The 20,607-nt window shown below is 48.8% G+C and overlaps 1 protein-coding gene across 2 annotated transcripts in view; it reads left to right on the plus strand.

Moving 5' to 3' along the window:
* Window positions 1-7,677: 7,677 nt before the first annotated feature.
* Window positions 7,678-20,607, plus strand: part of SMYD1 (SET and MYND domain containing 1) — a 46,638-nt gene continuing 33,708 nt past the window's right edge. For both annotated transcript variants that reach the window (XM_045019422.1, XM_045019423.1), the window contains exon 1: window positions 7,678-7,814. In XM_045019422.1, the coding sequence (XP_044875357.1) occupies window positions 7,678-7,814 (137 nt within the window). The remainder of the gene's footprint in view (window positions 7,815-20,607) is intronic.

The raw sequence follows: 20,607 nt of genomic DNA on the forward strand, positions 1-20,607 counted from the left end.
CAGGCCCCTTTGCTGCTAGGGTCAACTACCACACTCCCAACAAAATACCAAGAGTTTTCAGATGTATTCAGAAAGTGAAACACAGACACACTATCCCTTCACTGGGAATATGACTGCCTGATCAACTTACAGCCTGGGCCACGATTCCATTTGGCCGAATATATTCCATATCAGACCCTTAAGGACTACATCCATGAGACCTCATCCCCTGTAAAAAGAAAGATGGCTCCCTAAGACTCTGTGTGGACTATTGTGTTCTAAACAAGATCACTGTGTGGAACTCTACTCTCTACCCCCGACCCCAGAGTTCCTGGATCAGGCAAGAGCAGCCTGGGTATTTACCAAGTTAGACCTCAGAGGGGCATTCAACCTATTCAGAAACTGGTCAGGGATGAATAGAAAACCGCTTTTTGCACTCAGTAGGAACACTTCATATATCTTATGATGCCTTTGGACTTACTAATGCACCCAGGACCTTTCAGCATGTAATTAAAGATGTCTTATGAGATATGATGGACCTAGTGCCATCCCTAGCTATTCTGGGGCCCTACGCAGCCCGCGAGGTGTGTGGGGGGGGGGACCCCGGCCTCCGCGGTGGGGTGGGGCTGGCTTGGGAGGCAGGAAGAACCGCCCCCCGCACTCACTGGCGGCGTGACTGGGACCGGGTCGCTGTACTTCTCACTGCCGGTGAGTGTAGGCCCGGCCCTGCTGCAGTCCTCAGGGGCGGGAAGAGGCAGGGCTGGGGCAGAGCAGGGGCGGGGGCCTTAGGGAAGAGGTGGGGCAGGGGCTGGAACAGCACGCAGCTGCGTACTTTGTGTCTGGGTAGGGATGGCCCTGGTTGCACCACTATTTGGTTGCCTGCTTAGATGACATCCTAATTCACTCTGAAGACCAGCCTATGCACAACCAGCATGCGCACAAGGTCCAAAAAGGCTCTGCCAACATGGACTCTGTGCTAAGCTGGAGAAATGTATCTTCATTCAGCCCACTGTGGAAATTCTTAGGTTACATTCTCTATGCCAAGGGAGTCTTTATGAATCTGCAGAAGGTGGAAGTGGTTTGCAAGTGGGCAACACCATGAAGCAATTGAGAAATTCGGTGCTTCATTTCTATAAATGCTGCATATGAAACTACCCCCAAATCCTGGCCCCTATAACTTCTCTGTGGGAAAACCTGCCCAGGTCTCTTGGACACCAGAAGCTCAAGAAGCCTTCACTCATCTAAAGGGAGGGTTCACCTTCACGCCCATCCTCGCGCATCCTGACCCAAGTCAGCTGTTTATCCTGGAAACCGATACTTCCACCATCGCCACTGGGGTAGTGCGGTCCCAAAAACAGGGCCTCAGCAAAGAAGTTCATCCCTGTGCGTATTATTCCCGCAAGCTCACTCCTGCCAAATACAATTATGAAATTTCAGACAAGGAGCTACTTGCCATCAAAGTGGCTTTTGAGACCTGGAGGCATTATCTTGAAGGAGCCAGACATCCAGTTCAGGTATTCACTGATCACAAAACTCTAGAGTACCTGTGCTCTGTGAAAGGTTTAACCCAATAACAGCTACACTGGGTTCTCTTTAAAAGGCGTCTTAAAAAATCTAGTTTGGATAACAGATGCCTATTTTAGCCTGTTGGACTATCTGAATACATTGATGGGAGATATCGGATCATCTGCCCAACTCCTCATGAGAAAATGGCTAAGAGCCAGATTGCAGACTTCATCATAATTGTTGCAACCTAAGCGGATTCAACGAGACACACAAACTAGCCTAAAATTGAGGCAAGCAAAGCTATTTCTTTGACAAAGGTGCAAAGACTTTATCACCACTGGAAAATCGAAAGACTGTTTGTATTTGGCATAAAGGAGCATGGAAACCAGCAAAGGTGACAGACCAACTGGTCTAAGATTTTATCTCGTTGAGACAAAGGAAGGAGATCTCTGTAAGAAAAACAGACAGGATTTGATGAGCACTAAAAGAAATAAAAGAAATGTACAGAATGGAAAATGGAACAAATAGAAATTGTGTCAACATCCAGCTCAGAAATGCAAGCGATGCCAGACCAGTTTACAGAATCTACTGAGGCTCAAGTGGACAGATCAAATTCAGGAAGAAAAAAAAGGGGGGGAGGAAACACACTGATACTCCCACTATTCTCTCTAAATGCAGAGTGATAAGAAAACCTGCTAGATAAAGAGACTAATTGTTCTAGACTCTTTAAGGATTCAGAGTGGAGTTATGGATGCTAAATTAAATTGATATATTTAAGTAAAAAAGTTGAAGTTCAGTTAAATTGTATGTCTTTATTTAAAAAATAAAAGAAGATGTAATGATATTAGGAACTTTGGAGTAGGAACCAAAGTTACCCACAGTGTTGGGGTGTGGGAATTATGTAGTGAGCATTATTAGCAGAAGCACGTTGCTAAGGCACTTGGAGCCAGGCAGGTATCTGTATGGTTTGACTTGGTAAGTAAATTGTTTACTGTTACTTAAAAAATCTCCAGTATCTTTTTGTATGTTATAATAGTAACTTGGCAGTAGCTGTTACACATACTATTAGTGGACCTGAATAATCGCAGTAGGCTTCCTACCTCATTCGGGCTTTTATCAATAGGTCTGAAGTAGATGACCCAGTTTCTAAAGAACTTTTACTGCACTTCTAGAGAGAGAGAAAAACTTTCAAGGCGTCCTAAAGTGGGGGGCTCTTCTGTCTTTATCTCCATTAACTGCAATGGGAATGGAGGATGTTCACCTCCACAGAGGATCAAGTGTTATGCTTTCTGTAAATGCTGGTAAGTCCTTGCTTGGTTCCCCTGACTCACTCTTTTTCATGTGTTAATGAATATTGTAGCTTATTATTGATTGATATAATAAATCATGCAGTGACCAAGCAGAGGATGTGTTTTAAATGGAGTCAGAGGGGTTGCATGTGTCTAAGTGAAAGCAAAATGTGGCTCAGTTACTACAAACTAGCACTTCTCCCAGGCCCTCTGAAACCACGGTGACGGGCATGGTATAAGAACCTGAATAGAAGTGTAAGCAGAGTCAGGATAAGCTCTACCCTGACATCTGGTGATGAATTATGGTGAGTGTGGAAAAGAATTTTCAGGGGCTGATCGTGTTTGCATAGGCACACTCACCCCACCTGGCATAGCCCATGGCAGCCTGGGATGGTTGCTTTGGCAGCTGTGGGATCTCCAGTTTCTTTGTTGTTGGGGCGGGAGGAGTGGAGTGTTGTCACCCTGATTGTGTGGATGAGGAACTGTGAAACTGCTTTGTGACAGGGAGTCTCACCATCAATTGAGTGACACTCGCTGGACAAGGGAGTGGGCTCCTTGTGTGAGCCAGAAGCACCAATTGCACCTCCTCCTCTCTCCACTGTTGAATATCAGAGCTGATTTTTGATTCCCTTAAGAATCTAAGTTACAGGTTACTGAGCTGAACTCACTAAAAGCTGAAATCACTAAAGAGCTGTGCTAACTAGTGGGGGAGCCTGAAGCTATATTGCAGAGCAGAGCAGCTGGCGGAGCGGAGCAGTTTGTGGGATGGTTGGAGCGGCCCATGGAGCGAGTGGAGCCAAGCAGTTTGTGGGGACGGCTGGAGCGGATCACGGGACGGCTGGTGGAGCAGAGCAGCTGGCAGAGCGGAGCGGAGCGGAGCAGTTCGTGGGGAAGGCAGAAGCAGAATCCCACGGAGAGGCAGGGCAGTCGGCCCCAGACCACGTAAGGTGCCCCTTTCTACCCAGGCTGGCAGAGGGAAAACCCCTGCAGATAGACTCTTGAACTCTGGGGCTGCACTGACCCAGGACAGAGACTTTTAGGTTGCAGGACTTTTGGGACTGTGGGTAATTTTTGGGTTGCTGGACTCTTGGGACATTTGAGATATTGGACTTTGGAGTCTTGGGGTGATTTTGGGGTTGCTGGATTCAAGAGCCCAGGGAAAAGGACACAGCCTAGCTGAGGTGTTTTCCCAATTTAATGCTATGCTGTTTATCTCACGTTATTAAACATTTTCTGCTACACCAAGACTCTGTGCTTGCGAGAGGGGAAGTATTGCCTCTTTGAGGCACCCAGGGGTTTGTGTAAGATTTTCCCAGGTCACTGGGTGGGGGCTCGAACTGGTTTGCATTACGTTGTAGGGAAGGGACCCCTATGTATTGAACCCAGCCCTTGCTGCTATCAATTCGGCCTGGCAGAAGGGTTACATAAGTGTGACTGGGGGTGTTGCAGGGTGCTCCTGCCTAGTGGTCATAGTTCACTACAGTGGCTGTTATGCCTAGTAGCGATAGTCCACAGAGGCGTCAGTCCTGCCTAGTGGCAATAGTTCAAGGTGGTGGCAGTCCCGCCTAGTGGCTGCCGTCTGGGTGGGAGCAGGGGAGTCCAGGCCTGCCTTTCTCACTGGGTTCCGACTCATGGCCCTGTGAGGCTGACTCAGCTGCTCATCTGTGTTTGTGTGGTGTGCAGCTTCCTGTCAGCTTCCCTGGGTCACTTTGTGCTCCAGTCCACCTACCATCTGGCTGCTGCCCGACTCTGGGGGACGTCGCCTTCAGGCTTTTGGTCCTTGTCCCCTCCAATGGGTGCTGTGGCTCCCTTTGCTTACTGTCGAAACTGGCTCTACTCTGGTCCTCCCTGGGAGATCCCAGGGTATGTCCTGCTCACTGGCTTGCCAGCTCCAGATCGAGCTTGCTTTTAAACCCCAAATCCCTCCCCCCACTCCGCAACACAGCTTTCACAATATCCTCTGGCAAGGAGTTCCACAGGTTGACTGTGCGTTGTGTGAAAAAATACTTCCTTTTGTTTGTTTTAAACCTGCTGCCTATTAATTTCATTTAGTGACTTGTGTTATGAGAAGGAGTAAATAACACTTCCTTATTTACTTTCTCCAATTTCTCCAGTCATGATTTTATAGACTTCGATCATATCCCCCCTTAGTCGTCTTTTTTCCAAGCTGAAAAGTCCCAGTCTTATTAATCTCACTTCATCCATACCCCTAATCATTTCTGTTGCTCTTTTCTAAACTTTTTCCAATTCCAATATATCGTTTTTGAGATGGGTGACCAGAACTACACACAGTATTCAAGATGTGGGTGGATTTATATAGAGTCAATATATTTTCTGTGTTATTGTCTATCCCTTTTTTAATGATTCCCAGCATTCTGTTAACTTTTTTTTTACTGTCACTGCACATTGAATGGATGTTTTCAGAGAACTACCCACAATGACTCCAGGATCTCTTTCTTGAGTGGTAATAACTAATTTAGACCCCATCATTTTATATGTATAGTTGAGATTACGTTTTCCAATGTGCATTACTTTGCATTTAGCAACACTGAATTTCATCTGCCATTTTGTTGCGCAGTCACCCAACCATACAACACAATTTCATAACTTCATATGCACTAATGATATACATATTTAGATAGAACAGTGACTTTCAGCAGATCATATCCTTTCCCCTGATACCTTACATGGCATGCTTTATATGCAAGATCCCAATTATATATAAATGAGGAATATGGGGGTTACAGAGCACTCCCCCAAGGTATAGAGTGTTACAGTAGGTCTCCATCCTGCTGCAAGGGGAAACTAGCAGACAAAGGCCCCCAAATTACACAGTGCAATTGCAAAACAGAAAAGATCAGATTGTGCCCAGTCCTTGCATAGGAGCACAAGATGGTGGGATGGCACAAGAAGTGCCCTGCACTGTCCAGCAGAGATCTTCATAACTCCCTGGCTAGTAAGTAGGCCCTTCATGTAGCAGCTCCTGTCTGCCTTCCAAAGGGAAGTTGTTTATTTTTCAGTTCAGCCAAGCTCTTGTGTGCCCTGCTGCCTCAGGTAGAAAGTTACTGATAAAACTCCAAGTTATACCGTTGTGTTGTTAACATATCTTAAAATATGAGAAATAAAGTGATTTTTGTCTATTAAATAGTTGTTTCCATTCATTGCTTCCCAAGGGCAGGATTCCTACAGTAAGCAGAGGTTAGGAGTGTAGAGGGGAGTTGAGTGGTTTTGGCAGGTCCCTCGCACAAATCCAGATCACCACAGGAACCTCCCCAAGAACTGCTTGGAGATGGATACACTTTATACATGTCAGTGCACAATAGGAACGTGCAGGTCTCTAGACTTGGGCCCGAGACTGTGATGCACAACTGAGCAGTTCTGAGATTGTCCAGTAGATGGCAGGGGCGTGTACACACTCCCTGGCTCATTACATATAACCGTAGTTAGACAGAGTTCATCCTCCAGGGGCCGTGGGTCACTCAGAAGAATTAACCACATCATCTCTCTGTGCCTTTGTTTCCCCATCAGTTAAATGAATAATTCTTACCTGCCTCTCTGGGAAACGGGGACGCTTTATAAAGCACTTTGAGACCCTGGGATGAAATGGGCTCAGATACCAATGTGACGGGCATGTGAGGTTACCATGAACTTTAAAAGTGCAAAGTCTCATCGAAGAACTGTAAGATGCTAAATAGCAATATTTAGCTGACTGAGAGTCCAGGACCACATTCTTTGCCTCAGCGACAGCAGTGTGAACGTGGAGCAAGCCCACCAACTCAGTGAAGTTGTTCTGGATTTACACTGACTGGATTTGTAAAGGGACTGCTCAATGCAGCAAAAACAAGCCTACTCTCAGGACTGCAGGCTAGGAACTTGCTGCTTTATTAACTGCATGCCCCCTAACGCAGCTGGGGGAAACTCCCACTAACTAACCAGTGAGGGGTAGGGGTGGAACATGGCACCAACCCCTAAAACGCTGAGTAATCCAATTAACCCCTTGATGACCACTTTATTACAGTTGCTGTAAAGGGAGAGCAGAAACTGGTCCCCATTTTTGTAATTTAATTGAACTCCCTGGTAATAATTCTCTTCCTCTCGTGCTCTGTGGGCCCAATTCATCCATTCAATTCAGTGGAGAGGAACTTGGGTGAATTTAGTCCTCCAGCATGTTATTTCATTGAGCCTATTAAACACTGGAGGGAATAGCTTACATGGCAAGCCTGCACTGAAAGAGACGCCAAGTTTCTGCAGTCCTTCCAGCATATTCCCCATGCGTCTACGAGCTGCTTGGCTGGCATTTGAAAAGCGACTTTTCCAGGCCTGTCTTCTCCAGCAGCACCCGGGGCACGTATTTGACTATGGCCCCCTCTCTCCTACTTAAATCTCACTGGGGGTGTGTGGGGGGGCGGGGAGCAGCATTGTTTCCTTACTGAAAGAGACCAGATGACAGCGCAAGGGACACACACCAGCCCACCACTTACCACTGTCTCAGCTGTTGGCTCCTGACAGACAGAAGCATGTGGTTTCTAAAAATACCCTCCTAAAGAAAATACGTGCGCTTTCCAATGGGAGAGGGTTAATTAGACGCTCTGGCCATAACCTATACAAATGCTTTCAGCTTGGGAAATAATTCCAACGTGTTTTTCAGACGGGCTTATCCTAATGAAGCAAACAGTGCTGGTCACGCGGGACCAGCCCCTTTGATTTCTGGGCTTATAACTATATGAAGTAAAAAGCTCCCCCCACAAGTGGAAAATGGTACAGCCTCATGTAAGTGGGTGTGATGGGGACCATCTATTTCTAGGATTGGTCCTGTGGCAACCCAAAGGTGCTGAAAAAGCAGGAGAGACAAGGGACCTGGCTCACAGTGGGACACCTGCGTTGCAAGCCTGGTTTCCCTGACATGACACCAGGGGAAATGGAGATGGTGGAAGTGTTCACTTTGGAAGGCAAAGGCAGGGGGTTGAAGGCAGCCAAGGAATTCTGGGCTGGGGATGTCATCTTCGCGGAGCCAGCCTACGCTGCGGTAGTTTTTGACAGGTAAGAGAGAAGTTATTACACAGCAAAAAACCAATCCGTGCTGCTTGTGAAGCCCAATCTGGCTGCAGTCGGTGAAGGCTTCATTAGAGTCTGGATAATATCAAGAAAGGCTCAGAACTGCCGTCAGCCGCGCTCCACTGAGAGTCATTCTGTGGAGCTGCAGGTCACAGCGGCTGTCCTCTTGCTAGGATGGGGTAGTCAGTCTGCTTGCCTGTTTTAAATACAGTGCAAACCTGCTTCCGGGACATGATCTTGGAAGGTGCTCAGCGCTTTCAGCTTCCATTGAGAGCAGAGGGAGTGGAGGGAGCTCAGCGCCTCTCAAAATTGGGCCCCAGCAAATTATTCAAGTGAATTGCAGTGTTCAAGCTGCGATTCCAGTTACAATGAACCTCTAACTGACTTTGCTATAGGAGGCTTCCACTATATGCGGGTACAATATGCCATTATGCTTTGTTTTCACCTATAACCCCCTTTGACTATATACATAGAGAGGGCACTAATGCTGAAAGTCAGTAGATACATTCATGTCACTGATAGTTTGTAATAACTTGAGATTCTTTCATCCTGTGCCCCTTTATAACCAGTTACCCCCAAACAAATGGCCTAATACATAGAACTTGGCAGCAGTGTTGTACTTGCCAGTGGATGAATTAATGGGCTGGGCTGGTGCAGTCATCTTTGAGAGGAGAGATTGGATTTCTGTAACTTTCCTGCGATATTGACGAAACCCGAAAGTGACTCCTGATGAAGATGCATTTTCCAGTTATGTTACTTGTCGTGAGCTTCTTACTTTTACATGAATAATATTTGATCAACTTCTCTTGTGGATGTGGATGTTGAGGGCTAGATCTGCAAAGGGATTTAGGCACCTAATTGCCATGTTAGGCACCTAAGTCCAAAATTTAGATCCTCAGAACCCCTGTTCAGATGCTACCTCCCCCTGTAGATGCCAATTTTTGCTGTTAAAATCCCTTAGGCACCTACTTTTCCACCAATGGGCATGCACAAAGCTTCCTGATTCCTGGTGCCAAGTGTCTAGCTCAGGGGTCAGCAACCTTTCAGAAGTGGTGTGCCGAGTCTTCATTTATTCACTTTAATTTAAAGTTTCACGTGCTGGTAATACATTTTAATGTTTTTTAGAAGGTCTCTCTCTATAAGTCTATATATTATATAACTAAACTAGTGTTGTGTTGTAAAATAAACAAGGTTTTCAAAATGTTTAAGAAGCTTCATTTAAAATTAAATTAAAATGTTGATCTTATGCCGCCAGCCCTCTCAGCCTGCTGCTGGTCTGGGGTCCTGGTCAACTAAGCTGGCAGCAGGTTGGGCGGGGCCTGCAGCCGGGATCCCGGCTGGCAAGGGTCCAGCAGCCGGGACCCCAGACCGACAGTGGGCTGAGTGGCTCAGCCCACTGCCGCTCAGGGGTTTCATCTGCCGGCTCCTGCCAGCCGGGATCCCAGCTGCCGGACCCGCTCAGCCCGCTGCTGGTCTGGGGTCCCGGCCCTGCCCACATACAGTGAGTACCTACCTTCTCCCTGGTTCTGGCCCATTCTCTTCCTCTCTCTGCACTGAGCTGAGGGTGGGAGTGCACTGAGCACAGGGCTGGGGGTGAAGGGTCTGGCCAGGAGCTAGAATGAGGGAGGAGGCTCAGGGTTGGGGCAGGAGGTTTGGGTGTGGGGCACTTACCTGGGCAGCTCCCATTTGGTGTGAGGGGTGCAGGTGGGAATGGGTGTGTGTGTGTGTGTGCAGGAGCGCCCGCTTGGTGCTCAGGGTGGGGGTGGGGAAGTGGGGGGGTGCAAGAGTCAGGATGTGGGGGGTGCATGGGGTGGGGGGGCTGGTATGTGGAGGGGGTGCAAGAGTCAGGGCAGCGGGCTGGGGGGCATGTGAGGGGGGTGCAGGTGTCAGGGCAGGGGGGGCTGGGTATGTGTGGGGGTGCCAGAGTCAGGGCTGGGGTCGTGGGGGTGTGTGTGAAGGAGTCAAGCAGAGGAATGGGTGTGTATGAGGGGGGTACAGGGCTCAGGGCAGAGGCCTGGGGGTGTGCAGGGCTGCGGGGCTCAGGGCAGAGGACTGGGTGTGTGTGTAGCGGGGGGTCAGGGCAGAGGGCTGGGTATATGTGAGGGGGGGTCAGGGCTCAGGGCAGAGAGATGGTAGTTGAATTATGCCTAAATACCACAATGGGTAGTGCCGTATAAATGCCAAAATCGATTAGACTAACAGACTATGGGCTCAATGCTGCTGCGACTAGGCCAGATTCTGCCTCCCCTTACATTGGCCCTGATCCAGATCCCATCAAAGTTACTAGGGGTCTTTCCATTGACTTCAGTGGGCGTTGGGCCAGGCCCATTGAGTAACTTACTCTGCAATTAGTCCCACTGGAATCAATGGCTCTATTTGTGAAACAGGTAGTACTCACTAAGAGTAGGGGTGGCAGTAGCTGGCAGTCCCTATTGAACTCAGTGGAAAAATGGAAGCAAGATCAGGACTAAGAGGTGATTTTATAGTGATTTGTTCCTAAGCTTGGTCGTTTAATGCCAGCTAATCATTCTGGCCAAAGCTGAACTACGCTGGGTCTCAAGGGTCCCTATAATGAACTTTTTTTTTAAATGAGCAGCAGGCTAATTAAAATACCACCGGAAGAATGTTTTGTCTCAGGCAGAGACAGAAGTAGCTTGCACAGAATGTTCTAACCATATCTTTAAAATAAAACCATTTTATTTAGTTAGGGTTTTTTAAAAAAAAATATGTTCATAGTAAAGGGACACAGCCCATTGAGACTAGTCTTAAAGATTGTAGCTGCCTTGCAGACTCATCTAGAAATGGATCGTTATGATTATGCACCGTTCTTGGAGAACTGTTCTTATGAGCCAGTTATGCTCATGTTAAAGGCATAGATATTCTTCAGATGGATCTTTGCGTACAGATCCTTATCTCTATGATGAGCCCCTTTGACTGCAATGGAGCTACTCCACTTTACACCAGCTGAGGTCAGGCCCTTAGATTGCTTTCTTTGACAAGAAAAGGCTGCTTGGTCTCTTGCAGCTAAGGATCTCAAAGTGCTTCACAAGCCCTCATTAATCCGCACAGGGCCCTGTCAAGGTAGGTATTATCCTATCAGTGCTCCACCTATTCTACACTGCTCTATCTACTGAACACAGTAAGCCACATCCCCACGTGGTGTAAATTGCCATAACCTATGTCTATGAACACCAGCTGGGGATTGGGACCAATATACGGAGCTTTGCAGGCTTACACGTGGAAGCAGTGTGTAAGGCACCTGTATAAAAGTCTGTGTCTACACTAGATTATTTTTCTTAACATTTCCTACGCTTGCTGCTACCAGTTCAGCTCCCCCTGTGCTAGTGGGGTGCTATGGGCTAGTGTAAACAGCCTACCTGCTTTGCCACCATGTCATCTTCCAGGTAAGGCCCGTGCCTGGGAGTGTGAATTGCCAGTGAAAGTCCTGTTAAAAGAAACTTTCCATTTTCTCCACCGCCCCCCACCTCTTTTTTATTTTTTGAAAAATGATCCTTGGAAAATGTCAATTATTATTGGGACCCCACCCCCTAAGTTGTTTTCAGTGTAAACAGAACATAGTAATCCCTAGCCATACACCAGTATATTTATAGTCAGACTCCGGGGGCAGCTGTTTCAAAGCCTTGCAGGTTTTGAAATAATACCGTTTAAAAAAAACCAGTTCTATAAATAATTCCAGCATTGCCCCCTCGCCTCAAAAATGTTATCTGGACAGAATAGCTTATACTGCCTGCAGCAAGGGACTAGATGTTATGTTTGCAATGGGATGGATTTCCTATCCTAACAGACCTTTTCCTTCCCAAACGTCTATCAACAGAACAACAATCCATCTAGGCTGGCATGCTGTTTCTAAAAGTATTTCAGAGCAAAGGGGATCTCCTTCTGCCTCTGTATGATGCACCAAACTGTGCTATATTATACCAAGGAAAGACATTTTTCCCTAACCCCAGCTGGTGAGCAGTTCACCCCCTTGTTATTTGTATTACAGTACTGCTGAGAGGTCCCAGCTGAGCCCAGAGCTCCATTGTGAGGCGATGGGCAGATGCGTAGTCAGTGATACTACTTCACTGCTCCAAAGAGTTTACAATTTAGACCTGGCAGAAAAAGGAAGCATTGTTATTCCCCTGTTACAGAAGGGGAGCTGAATCAAGCCACAGAGAATTAAGCAGTTTGTGTAAATTCAGGTCTAACTGGCTCACTTTAAGTAGTTGTTGCTCCGGTGGCTGTCATTGGGTCCTTAGAGCACGTCAGTAAAGTTCAGCCCTCAGCTACATACATGTGACTGCTCCCAATTAGTTGACTAGGTTTGTATAAATGAAGGATAATAGAGCCGCATGAGTTCAAAATTCCTCTTGCATTTTCCATAAGACCTGGGCTGCTGCTTCACTTCCTGTCTTTAAAACCTCATGTGGTTTTGTTGTGCAATGTTTGAAAGGTTGCTGTGCTCCTCCCCGAGGTGGCTGCTTTTCAGAGCTGAATGAAATGCTCCCTATACATGCTGCATGTCAGTTTTGCTTTGGAATCCTTCTACACAGGGATACTATGAATGTCAGATCAAAACCTTTACTTTCTTCCTGCTCTCATGGGGGGAAAAAAAAACCCAACAGCCTTAGGTCAGTGGTTCTTCCGCGACACATCCTCCTGAAAGCCTTCCTTTGCTTTGACGGGTACATTTTTTTACAAACCCTTTTCAGCTGCTGTCGACCTGTGTGCAGCAAGAAGGCTCCCCTTAACGACGGTGGGGAGGACCCCTCCATTCCCAGGCATTATCTCTCTCCTTGCCTTGTACAGTACACTTGTGTGTTTTTATCAGTCCTGTGGCTCTTTGCTGCCTTACAAGGAGAGTAATCTCTGCTGCACCTTTCTGCCCCCATGACTTGACAGCTGATAGAACACAGCCTTGCATTTCTGACCAGCACCTAGTTCTGCCATTTGACTCAAGAGAGCAGGCCACTGCTCCTGCTATTAGCACGGAACCTGCTGGCCAGCCTGCCTCTTGTTGGCATTCCTGCATGCCTGATCGTTGTCATCCTGCAAGCCACTGTTTAACGTGGGACTTTACACTCTGCCTATAATCTTGTTTGCAATTGTCGCTTAATAAAACTCTGTTTGCTTGTGTTGCAAAACCTAGAGTGGAGGGAGCAAGGCGTATGTTGTTAGCAGCACAGGTAGCAATGCTAGATGAATTACAGCTGTGCTGGCCTTTCCATTGTAAGTAGAGAGGAAGGATGGCTGTGTGGTTAAGGCACTGGACAAGGCCTCTAAAGCTCTGGGTTGAAGTCCCAGCTCTAGCACAGATCTCCCATGCATGGCCTCTCAGAGTTGGTAACATAACTCCCACCTTTTCATGCTCTCTGTATGTGTATATATATCTCCTCAATATATGTTCCATTCTAAGCATCTGAAGAAGTGGGCTGTAGCCCACGAAAGCTTATGCTGAAATAAATTTGTTAGTCTCTAAGGCCTGGTCTACACTAGGACTTTAATTCGAATTTAGCAGCGTTAATTCGAATTAACCGCGCACCCGTCCACACCAGGAAGCCATTTAATTCAACCTAGAGGGCTCTTTAGTTCGAATTCGGTACTCCACCCCGACGAGGGGAGTAGCGCTAAATTCGACATGGCTATGTCGAATTAGGCTAGGTGTGGATGCAAATCGAACTTAGTAGCTCCGGGAGCTATCCCACACTGCACCACTCTGTTGACGCTCTGGACAGCAGTCCGAGCTTGGATGCTCTGACCAGCCACACAGGAAAAGTCCCGGGAAAATTTGAATTCCTTTTCCTGTCTGGACAGTTAGAATCTCATTTCGTGGTTGGACATCGGGGCGAGCTCAGCAGCACCGGCAGCAATGCAGAGCTCTCCAGCAGAGGAGTTCATGTAATCTTTGAATAGAAAGAGGGACCCAGCATAGACTGACCGGGAAGTCTTGGATCTGATCAGTGTGTGGGGCGAGGAGTCTGTGCTTTCGGAGCTGCGCTCCAAAAAACGGAATGCAAAGACCTACAAGAAGGTCTCCAAAGCCATGAGAGACAGAGGATACAGCCGGGATGCAACGCAGCGCCGCGTGAAAATCAAGGACCCCGACAAGGCTACCAAAAAATCAAAGCGGCAAACGGACGCTACGGAGCCTGCCACCACTGCCCCACCAGTGACCATGGACTCTGACGATGGGACAGTGTCGACGGCCAGTTCCTCGGCGATGTTCGCGGACGGGGAAGATGAGGAAGGGTTTGTGGAGGACGAGGCAGGTGACAGCGCTTACAACGCTGCTTTCCCCGACAGCCAGGATCTCTTCATCACCGTCACGGAGATCCCCTACCAACCGTCCCCGGCCATTAACCCGGATCCTGAATCAGGGGAAGGAGCAGTCGGTAAGTGCTTTAACCATGTAAACTTTTATTCTTAATATAACAGGAATCTGAAGTATGTGAAAAGGAAGTCTCTCTATATATGGTGATAGAACAGAAATCCTCCTGGGAGATCTCCATGAAGCTCTCCTGGAGGTAATCGAAAAGCCTCCGCAGGAGGTTCCTGGGGAGAGCTGCCTTATTGGGTGCTCCGTGGAAGCACAGTTTTCCGTGCGAGGCTTTCATGAGGTACTCAGGGAGCATTTCCTCCCCGAGCACGGCTGCATAGGCCCCTGGTTTGTGCTGGCTTTCACGCAACATGCGCTCTCTATCTCCTTCAGTGACCGTCCTCAGGGTGATCTCGCTCGGAGACTCCTGCATCTAATTAGGGGAATTACTGTAATGTTACGCCTGGTCCAAAGTATTTTTAAAAAATCTCCGGACAGACGGCATAGCAGAGACTCAGCACGCTGCTGCGTGACGAGCGTAACGGAAAGCCAAAGATTCAAATGGACGCTCATGGAGGGAGGGGGGAATGAGGACGCAAGCTATCCCACAGTTCCTGCTGTCTCCGAAAAGCATTTGCATTCTTGGCTGAGCTCCAAATGCTTCTAGGGTCAAAAACAGTGTCCGCGGTGGGTCAGGGCATAGCTCGGCAATTTACGCAGCCCCCCACCCACCCCCAGAAGTGAAAGGGAAAACAATCCTCTCTTGACTCTTTTACATGTCACCCTATCTTTACTGAATGCTGCAGATAGACGCGATGGTGCAGCACTCAACACCAACATCCTTGCTACCCCCTCCGCCATGGGTGGCTGATGGTACAAAATGACTGGTACCCGTCCTCATCATCAGCCTATTGGCACATGGGGCAGTGCAAAAGGATTGGTAACCATGCGTACTAGCATCTGTCAGGTCCCCCAGTGTCAAGTGAACCTAATTTTTCCTGGTAGATGGTGCAGTATGGCTGGTAACCGTCTTCATCATAGCAACAGGGGGCTGAGCTTCATCAGCCCCCACCCTTCATGTGTAAAGAAAAGATTCAATTGCCCCTGGACTAGCAGCAGGATGCTGGGCTCCTCTCCTCCACACTCCTTAATGTCCTATCTGGACTATCATAGCAACTGGAGGCTTCCTTCCACTCATTTCTCACTAACAAGTCACTGGGTCTTATTCCTGCATTCTTTATTACTTCATCACACAAGTGGGGGGACAATGCTATGGTAGCCCAGGAAGGCTGGGGGAAGAATGGAATGAACAGGTGGGGTTGTTGCAGGAGCACCCCCTGTGAATAGCATACAGCTCATAATCTATGCAGGATCTGACACAGAGCAGCTGTGCTCTCTGGTTCTCTGATACAGTGGTTCTCTAGTACACTTGCCCATATTCTAGGCAGGACTGATTCTATTTTTAGATACCAAAAAGGAGGGATTGACTCAGGGAGTCATTCCCAATTTTGGCTTTTGCGCCCCTGGCTAAGAGCAGCCAGGGGCACTTATGACAGCAGCAAATGGTGCAGTGCAAAAGGACTGGTAGCCATGCCCATCTTATTACCAATTTATGGTATGGTAGATGGTACAGTATGGCTGGTAACCATCTCTGCTGTCATGCAAAAGCAAAAGCATGCTGCTGGACTGCCTCTGTCAGCGGCATCTAGTACACATACGGTGACAGGCACAAAAGGCAAAACAGGCTCCATGGTTTCCACGCTGTGGCATCTGCCAGGGCAATCCAGGGAAAACGGGCTTGAAATGATTGTCTGCTGTAGCTTTCCCGGAGGAAGGGATGACTGACGACATTTACCCAGAACCACCCGCGAAAATGGTTTTTGCCCCATCAGGCACTGGGATCTCAACCCAGAATTCATAGAGACAGACTAGACTGTGTTCATTGTTCGCAAAAATTTATCTTTGCAAGGAATTCACTCCCTTTTTCCCATCACACAGCTTCGACTGTCTCCAGACCTGCCACAGCATCCCCCTCACAGAGGCTGGCAAAGATTAGGCGGCAAAAGAAAAAGACACGGGACGAGATGTTCGCTGAACTTATGGGGTGCTCCCGAGACGAGGCAAACCAGCAGAGCCAGTGGAGGGAGACCCTCTCTCTGTACCAGTGCTCACACAGCGAACGGGAGGAGAGGTGGCGTGAGGAAGACAAGCAGGCGACTCAAACGCTGCTTGGACTAATGAGGGAGCAAATGGACATGCTCCTGCGCCTTGTGCATGTTCTTCAGGACCTCAGGCAGGAGGACAGAGCCCCCCTGCAGTGTATCTGCAACCGCCCTCCCCCGCCACAAAGTCCCATACCCCCCTCACCCAAAATAACCAGAAGGAGGGGCGCCAGAGGCCGTGTAAACTGTCACTGCACCCCAGCAGAGTGCTCAAGTACCGAAAAGCTCTCATACCCTAAATTTTGAGAAGTCCTTTCCTTCCCGCCTCACCCAAGCCCCCATCCCAGTTTCATCCCCTAACTGTCTAGTTGATAATAAAAAATACTTTTCTCTTAATTATTGTTTCCGTCATGTTCTTTTAGAGGAGACTGTGTTTGAAGGGGGGAAGGGGCAGGGGTGAGCTGCAGCGGGTTCGCACGGGTTCGCGGGAACCCGTTGTTAAATTTAGCAGCCATTTTAGAACCGCTTGTTAAGGGCTGCTAAATTTAACAAAAGTTCCCGCCCACTCCTCTCCTGCTCCGCCCCCTTCTCCTCCCCCTCCCCTGCTTCCCGCGAATCAGATGTTCGCGGGAAGCCTGAACAAGCAGCATGGAGGCAGCCAGCAGGTAAGCTGGGGCGCGGAGGGGGAGGGGAGGTGCGGCTGGCTCAGCAGCTCCCGGTCCCAGACCGCGGCTCCCTCCAGCCCAGCGCCGGCCCGGGGAGTCGGGCCCCGCGGCTGCCGCCGAGCGGCCGGGCCCCGGTGCCGGCCCGGGGAGTCGGGCCGAGCGGCGCCGGTCGTGGTTCTGGCAGAGTGGACCCGGTCCCCAGGCAGTGTGGTAAGGGGGCAGGGAGGGGGTGGGTTGTCGGGGGGTGTATAGGGGTAAGGGTTGTCAGAGGGCAGGGAACAGGGGGATTGAATGGGGGCAAGGGTCCGGGGGAGCAGTCAGGAAAGAGCAGGGTTGGATGAGGTGGTGGGGGCACTCAGGGACAGAGAGAAGGGGTAGTTGTATGGGGTAGGGGTTCTGGGGGGGTCATTGAGAATGAGAGGAGGGGTTGGGTGGGGCGGCAAGGGGCAGTCAGGGGACAGGGAAGGGGGGGATGGGTCAGGGGTCTCGGAGTGTGTGTGTTAAGGAACATGAGGGGTTGGATGGGGCACGACCCCCCCCCCCACGGAGGGGGGGGGAAGGAGGGAACCCGTTGTTAAAAAATTGGCAGCTCATCACTGGGAAGGGGGTTGGTAATTTGACAGGACAATCACCTTTACCAGGGTATAGACATGGGGGCAGGATCAGCAGCAGGTCACACACACACTGCAGTCAGTACGCACCCTGGTCGGTATGGAAGGTGGTTTGCAGGGTCTGTGTGGGTGGGGGGGTACGTGACTTTGTAGCGGGGGCGGGGGTTTACAGATCTCATGCAACGGTCCCTGTCCTGGACCATAGAGCCACGCAGCAGAGGAATCTGTATCCGTCCTCCCCCGCCAAAAGGCCACATAGCCCCCGCACACAGAGTCCCAAAAAGGAGGGATGGCAGGCTCCGTTGAAACATCCAGTCCGGCACTGCAGACCGCTCTGGGAGCAGGAGCCTGTCATTCCTCGAGTTTACAGGCGGTCTTCACATCACTGCACACCCTACCCAGCACAGTCCGTGTCCCAGTTTCAACCCTGTAACGCAAAGTCATCAATAAAGAAACCTTTGTAAAGTTACAGTGGAACCTGTATTTTATTTTTAAACGTGTGTTGGAAGTTGGGGAAGCGGGGTGGGCGGGGTATGTAACTGCAGATGATAGTCAACAGTCACTTGGTAAAGAAACAGGGGCAGGTTCAGCTTCTCTGTAAAGAAACTGAACAGTCACAGGTCACGCTGCTCACTGCTCGCTGGTATTTGAAGAGTTCCTTGTCGCTGTGCAAGGCGCCTGCACAGAGCTTCACGAGCCAGGGCATTAGCGGGTAGGCTTGGTCCCCGACGATCACTATAGGCATCTGCACATCCCCAAGACTTATTTTGTGGTCCGGAAAGAAACTACCTTCCTGCAGGCGTCTAAACAGACCACAGTTCCTGAAAACACGCACGTCATGAACTTTGCCTGGCCACCCGACGTTGATGTTGGTAAAACGTCCCCCATGGTCCACCAGTGCTCGCAGCACCATTGAAAAGTAGCCCTATTTCTCAGCAGCTGACTGTGGAAGAGGTGGACGATAAGGTGCGAGGAGTTGACAACGGCCATAACTGCAGCGGGATCCATGCTCAAAGTGCTGTGGCGCCCGCGCTGTCACTGAGCAGAAAAGTGCACGAACAGATTGCCCGCAGGCGCTTTCAGGGAGGGAGGGAGAGAGGGCGTGATTGACGGTTCAATGATGACAGTTACCCAAAACCACCCTCGACACATTTTTCCCCCCATCATGCATTGGGGGGAAATCCCAGAATTCCAATGGGCAGCGGGGAGTGCGGGAACTGTGGGATAGCTTCCCACAGTGCACCGCTTCCAAAGTCGACGCTGGCCCCGTTACTGTGGACTCACACAGTCGAATTAGTGTATTTAGTGTGGATACACAACTTCGACTTCATAAGGTCGATTCCACAAATTCGAATTAAGTTGATGCGAAATAGTCTTGTAGTGTAGACATACCCTAAGGTGCCACAAGTACTCCTGTTCTTTTTGCAGATACAGACTAACACGGCTGCTACTCTGAAACCTCCCATGCATAGTTGCTCTCAGCCTCAGTTTCCCATTTGCAAAAGGTGGGTGATAATCATAGGATTGGAAGGGACCTGGAGAGGTCATCTAGTCCAGTCCCCTGCACTCATGGCAGGGCTAATAAATAACGCTTCCTTTGCATGTCTTGTCTATTTGCACTTTGGAGCAAGGATTCTCCCTTCTAGGTGCATCACAGTGCCTACCAAGTTAATTTTGCTTGTGGCCTTTGGCTGGTAGGTTAGACATGGTTATGCTTATTTGGATTCTCTTGCACTCAATAAGACACTCTTAGACTTATCTACACCCACTTACCATGGTTAAGGGTGTGTTTCCACAGCAAAAGCTGTGCACGGGCTAGCCCGCCTGAACTAGTTTGAACCCAGCTAGTACAGGTGACAACAGCATTGAAGTAGGCTCAGTGTGAGCTTCAATGTGAGAAGTACAAGCCCAACATGACCTGTCAGTACATACTCAGTTTGCTAGCCGAGACTGTGCTGTATTCATTGCCTTTGTTACCAGTGCTAACCGGATTCAAACCAGCTCAGGCAGGCTAGCCTGTGCACATAGACATAGCCTAAGTTTCCAGTTCATTCATGGTATAACTATGTGTCGGAGACTGGGGTGGAAGGGTCCTGAAGGTTCTGCGGCTTACGGCAGAGGAGAGAAATGGCTTCCCCTTTTTTCCAAACAAAGCAAGTAACCAGGAGAGGCAGCTATACGGATGAAAGTTGTAGTTAGGTGCGTTATGGGTGGGCTTCTGCCTCCCTCTGAAGTAGCTGACATTGGGCACTATCAAAGAAAGGATGTCAGATTAAACAGACCCTTGACCTATTGTGCTATTGGCACTTCACATGTGTTTTATGAGAGTCACAAATGAAGCCTTTATGTGCTTAGAGAGGAAAGTCTAAATCTCACCCTTTGATGTGTAATCGGTAAGCTAGTAAACTACAGAGCCAGCTGGCTGCACCTGTTGTGTCCTCTGGATAGAAATGTCCCTTGCATTTCAAATGAACTTTCTGGGGACAGCTGGTTCTTCTGAGAAACCTGCCATTGCCAGCCAGTCTGCATGAAAGAGGAAGGTATTCTAAAGAGTAAACACAAGGGTATAAACCCCTCTTGAAATGTGTGGCATATAACCTAGAGAAGTTACTCGTTACCTTTTAGGTTTAATAGTAGGCTGGTGATGAGCGTATGAAGACACCAGTGACAAGTTCTAAATTGCTAACCTTTGAATTTTGCAAGTGCACGTGATTCATTACTAACATCCTATGATGGTTGTTAATGCTAGTCTCCTGGCTGCATTTGGCTAATATTACAATCTGCCATCTAAAATCCTACCTGCGTTCACTAATTTAGCATTTTTTCAGAATTCTTCTTTATTTCCTGGCCTCAGCTATGGTTTAATGTTGCTTGTATACTGTTAGACAGCGAACACATTGGATCCCAGAGGTGGCTGCACTTCAGTGATAGGTAAACAGATTCCTGTGTGTGTATATATGGTTTTATTCAGGAGAAAGCAAAGCTAGCTCCTTTTTTAGGGCCTGATTTTGCTGCCATTGAACC

Source organism: Mauremys mutica, chromosome 5, assembly GCF_020497125.1.
Source record: "Mauremys mutica isolate MM-2020 ecotype Southern chromosome 5, ASM2049712v1, whole genome shotgun sequence".
Taxonomy (NCBI): domain Eukaryota; kingdom Metazoa; phylum Chordata; order Testudines; family Geoemydidae; genus Mauremys; species Mauremys mutica.